Source organism: Cydia pomonella, chromosome 23, assembly GCF_033807575.1.
Source record: "Cydia pomonella isolate Wapato2018A chromosome 23, ilCydPomo1, whole genome shotgun sequence".
Taxonomy (NCBI): Eukaryota; Metazoa; Arthropoda; class Insecta; order Lepidoptera; family Tortricidae; genus Cydia; species Cydia pomonella.
Window position 1 is genome coordinate 13,424,549 of NC_084725.1, and position 19,548 is coordinate 13,444,096.

At 38.3% G+C, this 19,548-nt stretch overlaps 1 protein-coding gene and 1 long non-coding RNA gene across 3 annotated transcripts in view; one reads left to right on the top strand and one right to left on the bottom strand.

The window, feature by feature from the left end:
- Positions 1-19,548, bottom strand: part of LOC133530658 (uncharacterized) — a 231,863-nt gene that overhangs the window by 122,650 nt on the left and 89,665 nt on the right. The window lies entirely within an intron of this gene.
- LOC133530616 (trehalase-like) overlaps positions 1-19,548 on the top strand; it is a 119,263-nt gene that overhangs the window by 53,560 nt on the left and 46,155 nt on the right. For both annotated transcript variants that reach the window (XM_061868619.1, XM_061868618.1), the window contains exons 2-4: positions 9,307-9,575; positions 17,237-17,374; positions 19,410-19,522. In XM_061868619.1, coding sequence (XP_061724603.1) covers positions 9,499-9,575; positions 17,237-17,374; positions 19,410-19,522 — 328 coding nt within the window. In that variant the 5' untranslated portion in view covers positions 9,307-9,498. The remainder of the gene's footprint in view (positions 1-9,306; positions 9,576-17,236; positions 17,375-19,409; positions 19,523-19,548) is intronic.

Below are 19,548 nucleotides of genomic sequence, written 5' to 3' on the forward strand. Positions count from 1 at the left end.
TTTCTTAATTTCTCTTCTTATCTTAATTTTCCCTTCTATTCTGACACAGGTAAGAATCGAATATAAGTTGCACAAGGTTCAATCCAGTTACCAAGGTTAGCAATCTTCCAATTGATAAAGCTATAAACGGCAACTGCCTGACGACGGATATTCGCACTTAGTTCCGCGTGTTTTAGCTAAAATCCTTTCCGTTTAGGTTCTCTTCTCAGAATCTTCAGATATGATGGTCGTGTTTGTCTATGTGACAGTGTGATAAAGACAGACAGGGGTGACACTTATTTTGTCACGTGGATAAAGCCATCCATACGAGCAATTTGGCTGCTGCTGATTTTAAATTGAGGACAATAAAGAAGAAGTTCTCAATTCAGCTATTCGCTCTCAAAAAGTCCCATTTAGTGAAGTGGAACTGCTGATGAAGACATATGTTGATGATGTTATATTGTTTTGGGAAGTCGTTTATTTTTGCTGTTGAATTTCTCTCAAAGTCATCTTTTTGGAGAAGTCTGATTTCTGCTCTCTGAAACCCTTCTGTATTTCCGTAACGTTATAAGCAAATTCTTACTCTTTCAATTCATTAAGATGTTTCTCTTTTGACAAATCTACGGGTGAGTCATATGTATTTTCTTTATATCCTCAAGGCAAATTTAGAATTAAATCCTTAAAGTGCAAGATTGCAAACTGCAAGATAAGATAAGACAAACAATCTGCCTCATTGAATTACTTAAAGCATATGATGCAATTTGTGAAAGCATTGCTTCAGTTTATAACAGGCGGGTAAAAGACCTTACTTTGCCTTGTACGTTCTTTGCATGTTAGTGATCTATTTATAGAAACTTAAACCTAACATAAATCTTTATTTTTAGATGCATTGTACGATATCATATACATAAAAATAAACCAAGTCACGCGAGGGTTAAACACCCTGAATTTAGAGGACGCACGCTCTGGTGTTGCAGGTGTCCATGGGCGGTGGTAATCGCTTACCATCAGGTGATCCGTCTGCTCGTTTGCCTCCTCTACCATTAAAAAAAATACGTTTTATAGAATCCTGGGGTTTTATTCGAGATGTACAACTGTCAGAATTCGCGTCTAAATCAACACTTGATTCTATCGCATGTTGATTCTATCACGTGTTGATTCGATCAACTGGTAAGGGAATTATTTATGTGAGTATGACAAATATTTGTTCCTGAGTTATGGATGTTTTCTATGTTTATATATACTCATATATTTATATATATTGTAGTCTAGTACCCACAACGCAAGCCTAATTAAGCTTCCTGTGGGACCAGGTCGTTGTGCACAAAATATCTATTCCCTTCGTGCATGACGGACTGACGGTAGCGCCGCCCTAGTGGGTGTGGGACATTGGTTATTTGACAGTTGGCAGCTGCTAAATAGTATGAAGATGTCGTCCCACGTAAGTTCATATTTTCACCACGTCGTGCGTTGGCGTCAATTGTCTCCCCCACCACTAACTTCGCACATTCCCAATAATATTTATTATACCTGTGTAAGATTGAAACAACGTTTTCGGCCATGATGGATATATTTCTTTTTCATCTTACTCGTTACTTAATTCTATTTCTATCCCTTTCATTCGATCAATCATTCTTCTCTTTCTTTCTGATGTATATTCAAGCATACTGTCTCTTTCACGCAATACGTTTCTTTCTACACAGCACCTTACACCTGATATTGGCACAACCAAATAAAATTGGCGATCAAAACAAACGGCAACGTGACAAACCCCACGTCCTGATGCGTCATTGTGCCAATTGGCCGTTGGTTAAATTGCAATTGACGCGTTGCCTGGGGTGACGCCTACGGCTCTGATTATCTAATGAGATGAGAGCTATGTTCCCGTCATTAGCGAAATGGGATCCGGAACTTTCGACGGACAGTGACTTTTATCATATTCAGCATCGATATAATGGATGCTGTGATCTACGTGATAACAGTGCCAACGTTATATTTATTGATTTAACCTGGGTGATATTATTTTTACCTTATCCGACGTTTCAGTTGGGTAGGCCAGCACAGCCCAGTCACGGTCAGCTGTGTCATCCATGATCCCAGCTGATGCAACCCAGCTGAAACGTCGGATAAGGTAAAAATAATATCACCCAGGTTAAATCAATAAATATAACGTTGGCACTGTTATCACGTAGATAAGGTCAAAATAATGAGATTATATCGCGTTAGACCCGAAAGCGCTTGAAAGTCATTATCAAGTTGTCACATCGAAAAGAACGACCGTTGCATGTACAGGTTGTATTGATGCGTTGTGGGTGGAGAAATAACTCGTCGAGCTGACGCCTGCTGATGCAGAAATTTTTGATTTGCGATCGCAAAACGGCGGAGAACGCAACCTGAATAATGCCCTAACCCCTAGAGTAAAGATATTATCAGAGGTAATTTGACTTATGACAAACTGTGACAATGGAATGGCGGATGGTTTGAAAGTGTGCGTGTAGACGAGTGATACCATCTAAAACATATTCTCCCTGATGTAGAAATTATTTTCCAATTATTTTTAAAATAAAAAAAATTGCACTGTTTTATGTTTGACAATAAATATGTAATGCGTAATGTTGCATAATTACTTAATGCAAACATTATTTAAAATAATAATATTTTAAGCATCGGAATGATTTCAGTTTTTTCAACATATTTGCAGATCGGAAAACATGATATACAATGATCGAAAATATATAAATAATCCTGAAATATTATTTAAACAAATATAGACTAAATTTACAAATATCTACGTAGGTATATGCTTTTAAGTCTTAACACATGCGCACCATAACTACGGACTCAAATTACATGCACCGCGTGCAAAAATTTATAAAATTATAATATTTAACATTAGAAGAAATCAATTGTTAATCCTGGCAGCTTCCTCGCTCAACGAATAAGCGTTGCGATTCAGCGAGGAAATGCTGCCAGTATCTTTGTCATTATGCCCCAGGGGCATCTTTAGATATAGATTTTTAGTTTTTAATTAATTAAAGTTTGTATTGTTCCCATATTTACATTTTACTCTAATTCTTATTAATTGTTAATTGTATAAATAAATTGAATCAAGTTGTTAGTTTCAAAAAAAAAAATGTTAAAAGATATTAGAGTTATCTGATTTTGAACAAAAAAATCCTATACATAACAAACAAAGGTTTATCAAATATTAGTCATAAAAGCGTCATTAACATTAATCTCCTTATTTTCGGGAAATTACCATACCGACTTATTTTAAAATTCACAATCAATAATTTATCCATTTACCTAAATAATCTCTTATACATAACGATTTAATAAGAAGGGCATCAATTACCCTACTTTCGGGAAATTACCCTATTCAACCTACTGGTCATACTCCTGTTCCGCAGAAATTGAAATGAAAATATCGTGATTTTACGTACGATAACATGATAATTGATAAACTTACCTATGAAAAGTTATCCCATCTCTTTTTTCGTCCGATCTGTATAATCCTTACAACACTTGACCACGCATGTCCGGCATATTTTATATTTTTCTTCCTCCAAATTACTCAAATGACATGTCGATCCGACTGACGCCAAATTTGTGGTTTTATGGTTTTTGTGTTTGTGATCATTCGAAATTAAAAAAAAATCGTCATTCGAAGTTTTATAATATTTTATTGCTAAAGGTACACATAAAGACGGGTGTTTTTTTTAAGAAAACTTGACTTTCAGCAGATATAACAAAACACTTGTTAATTATTTTTCCCTGCTCTCAAACATAATATACTCAAACAAGCCATTAACTAGCAAGTTGCTTGAGCATCACTTTCTATAGCAGTTAGAAGAATAAGTCATTTTTTAATACTTTGGAGGACAATTTCGCTCAATAGGTTGAGTTTGGGCAGCTTAAAAAAAAATACGTGTCCGTTATTTTAGAGTACTCTATAACATATATAAATATAAATCAAATCGGAACCGGACAGTTGGGTACCTTTCCTTGTTAGTTATATTAGTTACAAAAGCATGTTTTTTTTTATACCACGTCGGTGGCAAACAAGCATATGGCCCGCCTGATGGTAAGCAGTCACCGTAACCTATGGACGCCTGCAACATCAGAGATATTACATGCGCGTTGCCGACCCTTTAAAACCTGTACACTCCTTTTTTGAACCCCATACTGTAGCCCCTCGGGAAAACCTCGGCAGGGAGCTCATTCCACAGCCGAAGCGTTCGCGGGAGGAAATTCCTCTTAAACCGCATGATGAGATGATTAGATTAATCGTCAACATTTCATATTGCTGGCGTCTTATCAAGAATGTCAGTCCCATCCCATCTCTTACACTATTAATGTTGTAGCTGTTTACATCAAACGATGCTTTAAATAACGTTTAAATTAAAAAAATAAAAACCACCTAAGCTACGCTACATGCCAAAAAAACTATATGTGCCAAAAACGCCTTGCATCATTTTGTTAAAGAACTGCTGCAACTGCTGGATCGATTTGTATGAAACATAGCTAAGAACCACCGCAAGAACCACTATCACGTAAAAAAAAACGGCTTCGAAAACTTAACTGATATTAAAGTTCAGGTACACTAATCATGCTAATAATGAATTTATTTTGTTTATTCTTCATAAACTTGTTGTCAACATGTTCTTAATCATTGTTACACGTGTTTTGTAATTACACATAATGGAATTTGATATGCACTTCTTGCACATTTACTGAATGACAACAACCTTTAGAAAAACACCTACATTTATTTATAGAACCGTGTTGTAAGCAGAATATGACACGTATTGTCTGTTACTAGCGGCAATTACAGTCATCAAAAGTAATAGTTGTCAAAGTTCTTCAAAAAAGGAGTGTACAGATTTTTAAAGGGTCGGCAACGCGCATGTAACACCCCAGGCGGGCCGTATGCTTGTTTGCCACCGTCGTGGTATATATAAAAAAAAGTCCGGATCATCTTCCTTGCGTTGTCCCAGCTTTTTTACCACGGCTCATGGGAGCCTAGGGTCCGCTTGACCCTAGTTTTCGTACCAAATGATATTTCGTACATAAGTTCCGAAAAACTCATTGGTACGAGCCGGGGTTTGAACCCGCGACCTCCGGATTGAAAGTCGCATGCTCTTACCGCTAGGCCACCAGCGCTTATTTGACAAAAGGGTATCACTCTAAATATCCAGACAATTTTTGTATCGAAATGCCGCCATAATGCTGTGTTTACAGCATAACCTTCCCTTTATTCTGCCTAACTCCTAACTTTTTGCTAGCTTCTAGTGGTTAATAGTTAACGTTTCTTATTATATAATTATCTTTTATTTAGGTTTATTCATGTTTGAAAGGAAATACGTCTTTTTATAATTGACAAAATAACGCGTAGCAAATAGTTGCGTTGTTGCGAGGAATTCTTCGGATTTATCCCTGCCGCTTCCTTCCGCCATCGTTATACGCAACAAGATTTCCATGTTCACCACTTGGATGGTGGCAGTCCTCGATTATTCGTTTATCCAGAAAGTTCCTGCTTCGCACAGCTGAACTGTGGAACTGTCGCTGTCACACTGTATTTCCGGACTGATAAAACCTTCAAGAAATAACTATTCAACATCCTCCTAGCGTTTGTCCTGTACTGTAACGGGGTCCGACTTCCTAATTATCTCCCTCCACTTCGCACTTCCTTCCAGAAATAACTATTAAATGAAAATAATTCAAAGCCCCCTACGCTATATGCCAACAAAATGCATTTTATGCCAAAATGCCTTACATCATTTCGGTAAACAGCTGATACTCTTCAAACTGGATCGATTTCTATGAAACATAGCTAAAAACCACCGCAAGAAAACTCGCTTTCACGCAAAAAACCGCATCGAAATCGCCCCATTCGTTGGAGAGCTACGATGCCACAAACAGACAGACATTGGCGTCAAACATATAAAACTCCGCTTTTGGCGTTAGGGGTTAAAAACTTGTCCTCATTTGGCGATTAAAGAACACAATAGTTATTTGACAGTTTTATGTATTAGGTCACAAAGTTGACATTTTTGCCACAGTCACCATGCAATAACGAGCAGATATCAACACTGTCGCCGGGCGTGATCAGGCCACGTTATAAAACAGATAGACATGAATGTCCGACGTTGCCGCTCTTACACCATTGTTCGGTAACACGTGTATTCGAACAGGTTGCAAAACTTAAGAGGAAACGATTTTTATTACGCTATCATCGAATCCATAACGGTTTTTGTCTAAGAGGGAAAATAGTTTTTGCCTAGTCTGTTTAAACGCAAAATAACGTGGGAATGCAAATAACAACACTTTAGGCAAACACAATTTTCCCTCTTTCAATTTTCTGGCGCAGGTAAAAAACGAAACAAACTAAGAATTTATAACAGTAAAGCTTTCCTTGAACATTAAATAGACTTGGGTTGCCATATGAGAAAATGGAATATCTGGAAATCACCCTAAAAATCCTGACATTTCTTGAACGGTCATTTCTCCAAACCCCACTGGGATTTCTTGGGGCCTCAGTATCTGGAAGTTTGTTAAAATCTGCTGTAATACAGGCTTCCGTATGCTATAGCTACAACCCCAAACTTTAAGCTAATTTCTAGTGGTTAGTTGAGGTTCCTGGACACCTCGACACTCAGACAGTTCCCTCGCAACCCTAAGCCAGGACGAAAAATATTGACAAATGGCCACTCTAACAGCATCTCACTTGCCGCTCTATGTTGCCTTAGTATTACAGGGAGAACTACTGTCTACTGGACAAGTCCTATATGGTGGAAATGCGTTTTCGTCTAATTTTCTTCCCTTCTGAATGAATGAATGAATGAATCATGCTTTTATTCGAAACACACATACCCAACAATTAGAAGTTACAGTGCTGCGGGTGGTTTCTGAAAAGGATAACACTCAGCATGTGTTTCTCCATATTATATGTTATGATATAAGCGTATGCGAATAACTTAATATTCAAAGGTAAGTTTTATGAATTGTCGATCCTATAATGCAAACTGCTTCCAAAGTTATCTCAGTTATTATTTCTATTTATCCTGAAGCTTTAAGATTTACCTAATAAACGTGCAAAATACAAAATAACAAACCACAATTCCTTTCTTAAAATATCCACTTTCATGAAAGTATCTGAATTTAAAGTCTAATATGATTTTGCCACCTGTTTATTTTTACTGATGTTATGATGTCGCATAATCTATAATGTGATGTATGATGTTAGTTATTTTAGATTATAATTTAACCAATAACAACTTAGTCCCATTAACCTTTGTAACATTAATTTGCATACACAATATTTTACACTAACACATGTAATATCTACCCTTTTTTTGCAAATAAATTATTGTTTGTTTGACCCAAATACAAATTGGCTAAGGAACCAAAGCGCACAACTCTTTGTTAAAAACTAATAAATTCATTTACAAAGTACCGATTTAATTATATAATCATTAATCAATGCTAGTTACATATTTATTATCTCCATTTTCTCAGGTTTCATCTATATTTGGTTGGCTAAAATAAAATTTTAAATGTCAAACATCTTGCGCGACGTGGGGTCATGTTATAAGTCAAACTTCTATTAAGTACTACAAAATAAAAATTTAAGTATTTGAGATGTGTATGTATATAATAAAATATAAAATAAAATATTAATATGTTACCAGCCAGACTCGATTTTGGAACAAATCAGTTAGACTGGCCGAACCAGTTCTGGACGGTATTATTAATTTGTTACGATTATAAAACAACATTGTGGATAATGCTGTTTTATACCTATTTGTATATGCGTCAGAACAAAAAATATATGAGGTCACCGATTTTATTAGATCGGTGCAAGATTTAAATGTCACATTTCTACGTTGTCAGACTAGTAACATTTATAGTAGTAGTTATTGGCAAGTGTTATGTCAATAACAACCTCTTATTCAACCGCAACGAGTTCTGAACTGCTTTTGTATTAAATCTGTTCTATTTGCGGCCGTCCTCTGGCAAGCCTTGAGTTCTGAAGCTCGGTCAATGATCATGAATTTGTCTTAAATACATACACAAGAATAAGAATAAGAAATCATTTGTTGCCATACAAAAAATAGATGCGAGTTACAAAATATATAAATATAACATAAATAAATAAATAATAAATAAAATAAATGTTATAGGACATTATTACACAAATTGACTAAGTCCCACAGTAAGCTCAATAAGGCTTGTGTTGAGGGTACTTAGACAACGATATATATAATAAATAAATATTTATAAATACTTAAATACATAGAAAACACCCATGACTCAGGAACAAATATCCATGCTCATCACACGAATACATGCCCTTACCAGGATTTGAACCCGGGACCATCAGCTTTGTAGGCAGGGTCACTACCCACTAGGCCAAACCGGTCGTCAAGGTCAACATTAACTGGTATTTTTTTATTTTTGGGGACAATCATACAGATCGACCTAGCTTGTACATACTACGAGTATGAGTACTAGGCGACGATAAACAAACTTATATAGATAAATACATACATAAAATAAAAATACTAATTTCATATTAATTGTAACTGTGACAAGTTACGAAATGGTACTGAATTAAATTAAATTCTTTCCCCCTTATTCATGAACGTCTACTAAAGTTAACAAGCCGCTAATCGTTTGTCTCTTTCCAACGTATTGGTATGATCGAAAGGGACAAACGATCATTAGTGGCTTTTTAACTTTAGTAGACATTTATGAATAAGGAGGTTAGACTATACGTTGCTGTTATGTCTTCTGTGACTTGTACCACATGTTTAACAATGTGTCCGTTGACTCTCGCAGACAATTCGCTATTCTGAGAAGTAATAAAGAAATAAAGTTTGATCAATATCCTAAAACCGCTTTCGTTGCTACAAATCGACCGAACAACATATAGGTAATTCGTAAGTCCCAATTTTTGTGATAGTAGTAACAATATTTTGTTACTATTATGCAAATATTTCTTTCAGTAGAAAGCCAATGATGTGTTAAAATTCAAGCTCTAATACACCTTGCAGTACTTCCCTAAGTGTAAGGCCTCAGTGGACGCTCGAAGCGGAGCGTTCAGCGGGGCGTGCAGCGTGGCGTCGGGCTCACAAGTGATGTGAGCAGCGTGCACTGTGGCCGCTCCTATACGTTTGCATTTGTTTAATATGCACTGTTATTTCGTTAGATTCAAAAAGCTATTCTTCCCTCTTAACGGTTAAGCCTGAGTTAGTCGCTAACCCAGGATTGGTGCAAGAGCCCTAATACGAATATTGTGCTAACCGATATTTTCTTCTTTTTCAGATCCCCAGACATGCACGCCTAGACCACCAACCAAAAATGACCAGTCCATTCAGGAGGAAATACACAACCAACATATTCCTAAACACATAAACACTAGACTTCGCCAAAAACTCCAGTGAGATAGTGTTATAGTTCCTTTGAGTGATATTAGTGATAGTGAAGTGCCATTAGTGATTAATTAATAAAGTAAATATGAATTTGTTGTGGTTGGTGGTCGTGCTGGCCGCGGCGAGCGCGGACAGGCGTAGTCTACCCCCCACTTGTGATAGGTAAGTTGTATTACTTAAACCCCGACGCAAAAGGGGGGGGGGGGGGGGGTTATTACAAGTTTTTATTATTTAACTTGCCCTGTTAGCACTATGAGGGTCAAATCTTGGGAGCTAAATTTGACCCACTTCCCGGTTTCCGTTTGAGCTGAAATTTTGCATACATTAGTCGGGTGACAATGCAATATTATGGTACCATCTAGCTGATCTAATGATTGAGACGCGAGGTGGCCATGGAAACTGTGATAAAACAACGCAGCCTTGTATTTGGGGTTATTTTGTCGTTTTATTTTATTTCAGCATACACAAGCATTACAGTAGTTTACCAAAGCGATGTTGTCTCGATGAGTATTAGTTGTCTTGGAATGACGAGTACAGTCAGCGATAAAAGCTTGTAGCAAAAATGAAATTTTTGTCAAAAACTTCTATTATTACTTTAATGTTACATTTCTAAATAAATCAATATGCTAAACTTCTAAAAAATGTCTACAAACATTGTACGAGACACCTACGCCATATAAAAATGAACCGTCATAGGAACCATCATCCAACGCGAGTGGTATAAGTATCTTGGCGTACCTGCCATTCATGCCCGCTGAATCAGATCTATTTATGCCGGACCACGTGAGACCGAGCTTCAATCTGGCACCCATTGACCACTTGCAGGCCTTGCAGTCATTTCTGCGAATCAATCAATTAAGTGAATTAGGTTTTCAGTAGTGATTGAATATCTATTCTATTGTATTATTCCCGCGGGAAATTTTTCTAAGAGTACAAGAGCGTTTTTGACATTGTCCTATCCGATATTGGATGTCGGATACGACCGTAAAAAGAAAAAAGTAAAAATTGCTTTTTTTAGGGTTTCGTAGTCGCCATGTCCGTCCGCGGCTTTGCTCCGTAATCTTTAGTGCTAGAATTAGTTTCTAGCGAATGCCGACTCCCTTTTTTTATTACGAAAAGGTAAGCATTTGACCACAATCTCACGTGATGGAAAGTGCCGATGCAACATGCTTACCTAAAAGATGTCTAATTGTCTATTCACTCTCGTTTTAAAAAGATCCAAGTTATAGTGGACTGGGAATAGATTTGCAAGAAGTGAATTCCACTCCTTAGCCGTTCGCATGATAAAGCTGGATGCGTAGCGTTTAGTGCGAATCAGTGGTAAAGTAACGACATACGGGTGAAACACAAGTCCGCGTCTAGTCCCACGGTGGCAGAACGGAGATGGGGGGATAAGATTATGTAATCCCATCGCACACTCCCCGAAATGTATCCTGGGCTGTAACAGGCTACCTTTCTACGGTGTTCTAGGCTCTTCAGTCTATAGCCTCTACCAATCTCTCATTCCCAATAATCTTTCCGATGTTCTCGAAGGTTCTAACAGTATTTGCTGGAAACGACCCGACCTTGTCGACTCATGCTCATATTGCAGTGAACGACTTTTTTCGACGATTAAATACAATGACTATAGATTCCATTGAGTAGGCACTACTTCCTGTTGTATATTAGTGGGTAACTAACTAACTATACAATAGATTCTAAAAACGTAACATAGTGCCAACACCGGTTGAAATATAATCCGGATTTTCATACATCGGATAATCCGGATTGCAATTTTACTCTCTTTGCACAAATAACTAAAACTAACAGTACTACTCATCGACTCATGCTGATATTGCAGTAAATGGCTTTTTTCAACGGCGATTAAATACAATGAGTGCAGATTCCATTGAGTAGGTACTACTTCCTATTGTATTAGTGGTAACATAGTGGCAACACCGGTTGGTAAACGTGACCAGAACTCGAGTTTGACAAAAATGTTGCTTAAAAAATCGCCAAACGTGAACTATGCGTCGTAGAAGAGTTCCGTTCGGGTCATCAACAGCAGTTCCACTTCATCAAATGTCACGTTTTTATTCTTTATTCTTCATTTATTGCATCATGGTAATTACAAGATGGTATTTATATGCGAAAGAGTAAGTATCTCATGGACCCAGAATGGGTGTGGCAATTTTATCCTTTAATGTAAATGCTTGATTTGTCGATGATAATACAAAAATCACTAATATATGCCATTAAGATTTGAGGAGTCCCCTCGATTCCTCATGAATTTCTTCATCAGAACTGGATTTTGATAAAAAAAATAGAACTAATCTGTTTTGAAATTTGATGAAATTTGTATGCCTGGAAACACCCAGTTTTCTCTGCCAATCATTTGACCACTAAAGACGTGAACTGACGCGCGCGGCTACAGCGATATATACCTTCGTGCATTCCGACATAGTTCACGATTAAATGCATGTTTTTATGACGTGCCGCACGCGGTAGGCGTGGCGTTCAAACTGTTAAGGTGCTGTAGGTTCAGAGAGCCAAGTTTTTGAAAAATCGTACCGTTTTATTAGATAACAATACGGTTGGCAAAAATTTTATTAGCACTCTTGATGATTTTACCTAGTGACTTCATCGATGCGCATCCTGTTTTTTTTTCACTTTAGCTAGATAGAAAAAATACTACAACGCACTTTAAAAATTCATAACAAGTAATGCACAAAATTACGTCTTAAAATGCGCTAGTTTATTTTTGAGGAAACTCACCGATTACCTTTTTTGTTTAAACTTACAACAAATTAACATTCAAAAACACGATATTCGCGGTCTCAAGCACGCACGCCCGCTCATACTTACGTTCAAAAAGTAAGAGAAGAACACGAGCCTACGGGGCTTTAAGTGCTATCAGACTATACTTCATCAAAGATCATCACATGAATATCACATTTGGTTAACGTGTGTATCACGTGCGGTGCGCGTGCGTCGGTCACTGACATGCGCAAAAACCAGCGCCAAAAAACGATGCCGTCGGTCAAAAGACAGATATATAATGGTACCGATATACTATCCACTAATGGGCAGGCTCTTGCCTGTAAGAATGAATGGAACGCCATTAGGAAACAAAACAAAATATTTTACGAAAATATTTTGATTTGTAATTAACAAAATCAGGCGTTAATATGCTAATCGAGTTAAAAACGTGCTATTCAATCAGTGCCAACCCGTTAATATTGACTTGCGTATTTTTGACATGCAATTAATGTTGCCACCCTCCCACTGCAAAAATAAATACGCATATAAATATAGCAAACCACCACCAAAAGTGCAAAACTCCTGAGGCATCCTCAGGAGATGATGTAGATCGCGAGCCAGGAACAGATTTCCATGACCAATTGCCTCCTGGGTGAAAAGTCGTATAGTGGTTATGTATGTATGATGAACCCTCGTGGACGTCAGCTGCCGCTCCGTTGGTGGATTGAGGAATGGCAGCCACCGAAACACGTTTGATACTTTGTCAGATGATAGTTCAGATGCTATTGTTAATTAAATAAATCGTCAGTCGGTTATATAGCGGTGGTAAGAACGTCAGCTGGGCGCATAAACATATAAAATATAAGCGCTTGACCTTTTTATGATAGCAATAAAAAAATCAGGAAACTTTGCATGTAGCATTTCATCAGGTGAAACGCCTGAAACGCCATAAACCTCGGATGCGCTATACTCTGCAAATTATATCTTTCGGCCATCTGAGACCACCTGATTACTTGGCCAAGCCCAATGTAATAGTTATATTATATAACACCAAATAATATTAATTATAAGTGTAATGTAAGTAGTGTAAGACTGTTATTTATTAAATTATTTATTTAGTTATTTCAGACTTAAAAACAAAATATTTCATAGCATGTGATAGAAATAAGTTACACTATTAAATTTTTTGTTAATTAAAATTGAATATAATATAAATCTGATTAATTCCTATTAAAATAAGTTAAAATAATTTGACCCATAATAATAATGAAGCTTGATATAATTATATTTGTGTAATTAATGTTTTCATTCATAAAATAATAATGTGTGATCCTATTAAATAGATATAATGTGTTGACATGTAAAATAATTATATTTGATCATTAAATTTTAATTCTGATTCTGAAACGAATTACGCAATTTACACATTCTGCATACTTTGCAGACGTTCATTTTACAGCTGACGGTCTGTCCACCGCGATACAACCGGTGGACGGTTTTTTATTTTATTTAAAACAGCATCTAAACTATCATCTGATAAATTATCAGCCGTGAGGCGCTGGCTGACGAAATATGCCCCTGGCCCGCAGTCTAATGGAGATGTTGAAAGTCTGACGTCCGGCAACTGAAGCCAGAAACGCCACCCCGACAAGATACTTTATCACGCAGCCGTAAGCCGGCCAGTTCAAATCGGTGCACGTGTTTAATAGTCTACCTTCACCTGCACGCTAACTACTTGCCAATAAGAGCTATAACGGCGTGTAGCCGATAATGTTAATACGGACAATGTCAAGAGCACGGAATTATGAGTATTATGACACTTCGCACAACGTTGAAGCTGACGGTTTATAATCCTTATTGCAAAGATATAAGGTCCATCAAAAGTCAGTTAAGGGTGTTGTGTGAGTTACGCCGTTTTGCGTCTGGATGGGGCGTGTGTAGGAAGTTTCCTGTTCAATAAAGTACAGTAGCTGATTGTCAATCGATATTCACACCTGACGTAATTAAAAATCCAGTGCCGGTTGTCATTCATTTGTCTCCAGCGGATCCTTAGTTACTTTGGACACGAGGCCAGACGGGAGCCGGACAACATCGAAAAGCGCATTATGTTTGGCATGGTGGATGGAAGACGGGGTAGTGGACAGCCGCAAACCCGCTGGCTGGACATTGTAAAGAAGGCCTGCCAGAGATCGAGGCGCCTATTATTAGGAAGGCGGAAAATTGTGCAGAATTGAGAGCCTTGGTGCACAAAATAACGATCTCATGTGTTCGCGACCCCCAGTCACGAGGAAACGAGAAAGAAGGAACGATTCACACCTGGTGAAACATTTAATAGCCTTTCAAAATTGTGGAAAACTAATTTTTGACAATTTACGATGAAATAAGTATGTATATTATATATAAGTACCTTAAGTAAAACAAAATAGTTTTATCCTGGTCCTTCGAGCCGGATATTTCATGGTTTGATTAGAAATATTAAAATTATGAACGGCGTTGTACTCATTCAACGAGTCACTATTTATTTATAAATTCTTACGTATTATCACGATATTCACGATACAAATTTGGAATTGTATACTTCTTAGGTATTTAAAAAGTAAAAGTAAACTAATAAGTTTTGTTTAATCAGCTGAAACATACTAATCAATGGTTTAAGCGTCGTCTCTTGCATATATATTATTAGTATATGTGATATCTTACGTAGGTATACATTGTATTTGACAATACAGCTATTTAAATTACTTAAAGAAACTAAACAATTCGACTGGCGAATTCCATTTCCGTTGGATAATAAGTAGTATAATGAAAAATGTATGTGGGAACATTGAGTAAACGTGTGGTATTTATTTTTACAGTTCATATGGTGCTACTTTATCGCCCTAGTACGGTTATAGCAATATACGTGCCTATGTCGAAAATTTAAAGGGTCATATGTACTTTTGGTACGTAACTGGCAACGATTATATATTTGAATTCAGTACCCCTAGTGTAAATAAATTCGATTTCGAAACGTGACGTACGCGTTTTCGTTTAGTCTCATTTTGTATTGGATTTAGAAAGAGCGCGCCAAGCGAGACGTTTTGGAAACTCAAAATCCTATACAAAATGAGACTTAACGCAAATTCGTTCGTCACGTTATGATGTCGATTAAATTTACACTAGGGGTACAGAACTACCGCTTTGCTGGATGATTAAAGATCTGCAAACGGCGATTCGGAAGGTGGCCACCATCAAGAGTAGTCTGTATGTGTGATCTTGCTAAAAGAAGAAAAAATATATAATATCAGAAATCTACGTCTGCGTTTTATATTCGCCACCACGGTTAGACCGCATTCCCTTATTACAGTACTCTAAAACGTTGTACGATACTCGTGTGTATTTTTTTCATACTTTTCGCACTTGTGTCGTAAATGTACTACTCGTAATTATACCCCAGTGGATTGTTTCCAGTTTGGTGTAAATTCCAAATATAGAGCACCGGTTAAATGCGTATTACCTACGGTCTGTACTTCAATTCTATGTATAAACCTTGGGCACTCCTGAGCCCAAGTAACGTCACGTGAAGTGTCATTTTGTATGGGATTTTGATTTTCCAAAACGTTCCGCTTGGCGCACTGTTTCTAAATCCCATACAAAATGAGACTTAACGCAAACGCGTACGTCACGATACGAAATCGAAAAAATTTACACTAGGGGCTCTGGAAGTTGTACTACTCTCGACTGGACTACTGTGTAACGCAGTTTTGCAGTTACTGAGCTATCAAATATATCTAAATTTACGATTCAAAGTTATCCATTTGTTTTATGAGTTCTATCAAAGAGATATATATATATATATATATGTATATATATATATATATAACTCCGTATAAGATAAATATAGTCTAAGAAGAAAAACGCCAGCCAAAACAAACAGCAGCCAAATAACACTAGACCCTACTCATAGTGTTGTGTTCCTGCCGGTGATTAAGGTTGCCAGAGCTCAAAGAGGGGGGGGGGCGGGTTTAGGGTCGGCAACGCGCATGTAACTCCTTTGGAGTTGCAGGCGTACATAGGCTACGGAGACTGCTTACCATCAGGTGGGCCGTATGCTTGTTTGCCACCGACGTAGTATAAAAAAACAAAACGTGCCTGAAAAAATCAAGAGAAATGTCTGCTCGAATAGATGGCGATATACCTTTGGCCTACACCATTTGATGCACATCAGTGAAGGAATATGGGTCAAAAGCCATGTGATTCTAAGGGTTTCAGTCTCACTCAATCAATACACGAGGTCGACTCAAATATCTCAAATAAACCCGATTAAATTCAAATACAGATATCATACAGCCTCATTGGAGTACTTAAACAAAGTTATAAAATGTATGATGGCTTAGTTTAGGATATAGCCTACGTATATTTTCCAAAGTTTTGGCACATATTAGAGATATTTAGAAGTTTTGGCATAAAACGTGACAGGCATGGTGATAGGCGATAAAAATGTAACCGTGCTCGTGGTAACACAAGAGATGTCCAAATAAACAAATACCTGTTGTACTTGTGCAAAACAGCCTAAGTAAAGGGTGCACTTATGTGGCGAACTGCAAATTATTATTAAATCCTTTATTTCAGGCAAAAACCCATAAAAGTGTTAGTATTACACAACATAACTTACAAGACAAGATAATATATAATTGCCTGTACCCTCAACTATTTTCATTTATGTGACGGTTTATAAATAACTATTAAATAAACAAACCATACGCTATATGCCGAAAACTCTATTTTATACCAAAAGTGCCTGACATCCTTTTTGAAAAGAGCTCTCTTCAAACTGCTGGATCGATTTCTTTGAAACATAGCTAAGACCAACCGCAGGGAAACTCGCTTTCACGTAAAAAAAAACGCATCGAAATCTGCCCATACGCTACGATGCCACAGACAGACACTGGCGTCAAACTTATAACACGACTATTTTGGCGTCGGGGATTAAAAATTTACAATTTAAACATCGGCCAATCAATGTTTAGAGATAACGATAAGTTACCGCTCCGCCTTGTAGTTGAAGTGATCTATACGTTTAACAAAGCATATTTCTTTTCTAGTTTAATATACTGCCATGGCCCGCTGCTGGACACGGTGCAGATGGCCGGCCTCTACAACGACTCCAAGACCTTCGTGGACATGAAAATCAAGGTCTCCGCCAACATCACCATGGAACACTTCCAGGAGATGATGAACAAGTGAGTATCATCAGTTTAATATTCTGCCATGGCCCGCTGCTGGACACGGTGCAGATGGCCGGCCTCTACAACGACTCCAAGACCTTCGTGGACATGGAGATCAAGGTCTCCGCCAACATCACCATGGAACACTTCCAGGAGCTGATGAACAAGTGAGTATCATCAGTTGGCCCGCTGCTGGACACGGTGCAGATGGCCGGCCTCTACAACGACTCCAAGACCTTCGTGGACATAAAGATCAAGGTCTCCGTCAACATCATATATTATAATTAGACAGGCAGATGAAATATCTAATAAAGCCTGTATCTTGACACGTTTAAAGGCCGAGCCACACCGCTTGCGTGCGCAGCACGTGTGCGTCGACGTAAGCGTAGACGTGCACAGCACCCCTGTCACACCGGGTAACGCGCACGTCACGCAGCGCACGCCACGCAGGGTGCTGTACAGGCCGAGCCACACCGCTTGCGTGCGCAGCACGTGTGCGTCGACGTAAGCGTAGACGTGCACAGCACCCCTGTCACACCGGGTAACGCGCACGTCACGCAGCGCACGCCACGCAGGGTGCTGTTCACGTCACGCATGCGCACGCTGCAGCTCTGCGTGCAGATCCGGCGCCATTTGCGTACTATGATGCCCTAGCCTCTAGACAACTAACAATGTTCGATAGTAGTTAGTCGGATGAAGAGGAAGCACTCCTCTTACTTTTTATCACAAAATACTCCTGCGAAATCTAAAAGGGTGTGAGTTCACAAAATCAATGGAAAAAGATATTTTGATCGGCGACAAAGGTTTTGCACTGCAAACATTCTTAATGCGACCATTCTTTCTTAATCCATTATTAAATCTACCACACGCTCCGGCCGACTTGTAAATAAATACAAAGGAGCTGCGCGTGTACACGCGCAGCACCGAGCTGTGCGTGTCCGAACCTGCTCGGTTCGCCCTCTCATAGGGAACGCCGGTAAATACAACGTCATCACTGCACGCAACGAAGCGACGTTGCCGCTCCGCTGCGTGCATGCGTGCACGCAGCACGCAGCTGGTTTGTCTCGTCGGAGCTGCAATGCGTGCAGCTCACGCGCACGCGTACGTCACGCGCACGTCACGCAAGCGGTGTGTCATATCTTATGAGAATTCTTAGTTTACAACGCAACGGGACGCGCACGCGCACGTGCACGTCTACGCACACGCAACCGGTGTGGCCTGGCCTTAAATTGTTTGCTTTTACTGAGAACTTTTCCAATATAGTAATTTGGCAACTTGGGAACTTCTTCTTCGGTACAATGCTATGACAGCATGTTTCATCTTTTCTGCCTCACCACGCATAATGTACTAATTGGAAAATCATTCAAATGAATCGCGAAATCTCAAAGCCAAAACTCATTTAAATTCACTGCTTTATACAATATCAACAAATGTTTGAAAAACAGTAAAATACAAAACAGTTACGTTAACTGTTTGAACATTTCTGAAGCGAGGCGTAGACTAGCAAGAACTTGCATGCAATTTAAGTTACATTGCCGACTACTGAGGTAAACTGCATTCAAAAGTTTGAACAGATACCGCAACGTAGTGAAAATTGCATTCAAGTTATATCTACTTCGCTTGACTTAAGTATTGAAAAACGATAAAAATAAACGATACATTTTAGCTACTCAAAACAAATTTACTGTTTTGTTCGATAGGCTCATATGGAACTGTTTAAAACATTAAATGTTAATGCAATTTCAATTGTTTTAAATGGCTTTTTACAAGTTTTTATTTAGTTTCACCTGTCCCATTTTCTGTCTGTAATTAAATCTTGCAAGTTAAATTTGACCCACTTCCCGGTTTCCGGTAAGTCGGGTGAAAATGCAATATTATGGTACCATCGAGCTGATCTGATGATGGAGACAGGAGGTGACCATAGGAACTCCGTGATAAAACCACGCAACCTAATTGTGTTGTTATTGTATATTATAACCCTAGTTACAGTCTACCCTTTATGTTAAGTACAGACGCAATGAAATCCCAACTAACGACCGCTTTCTTCCAGGACAGATTCGCGGCCGACAAAAGCGGACATCATGGAGTTCGTTATCCAGAACTTTGATCCTGAGGGCTCGGAGTTCGAGAAGTGGATCCCCCCGGACTGGCACGATGAGCCTGGTAAGGATCTTTTTTTTTTTTTTTAT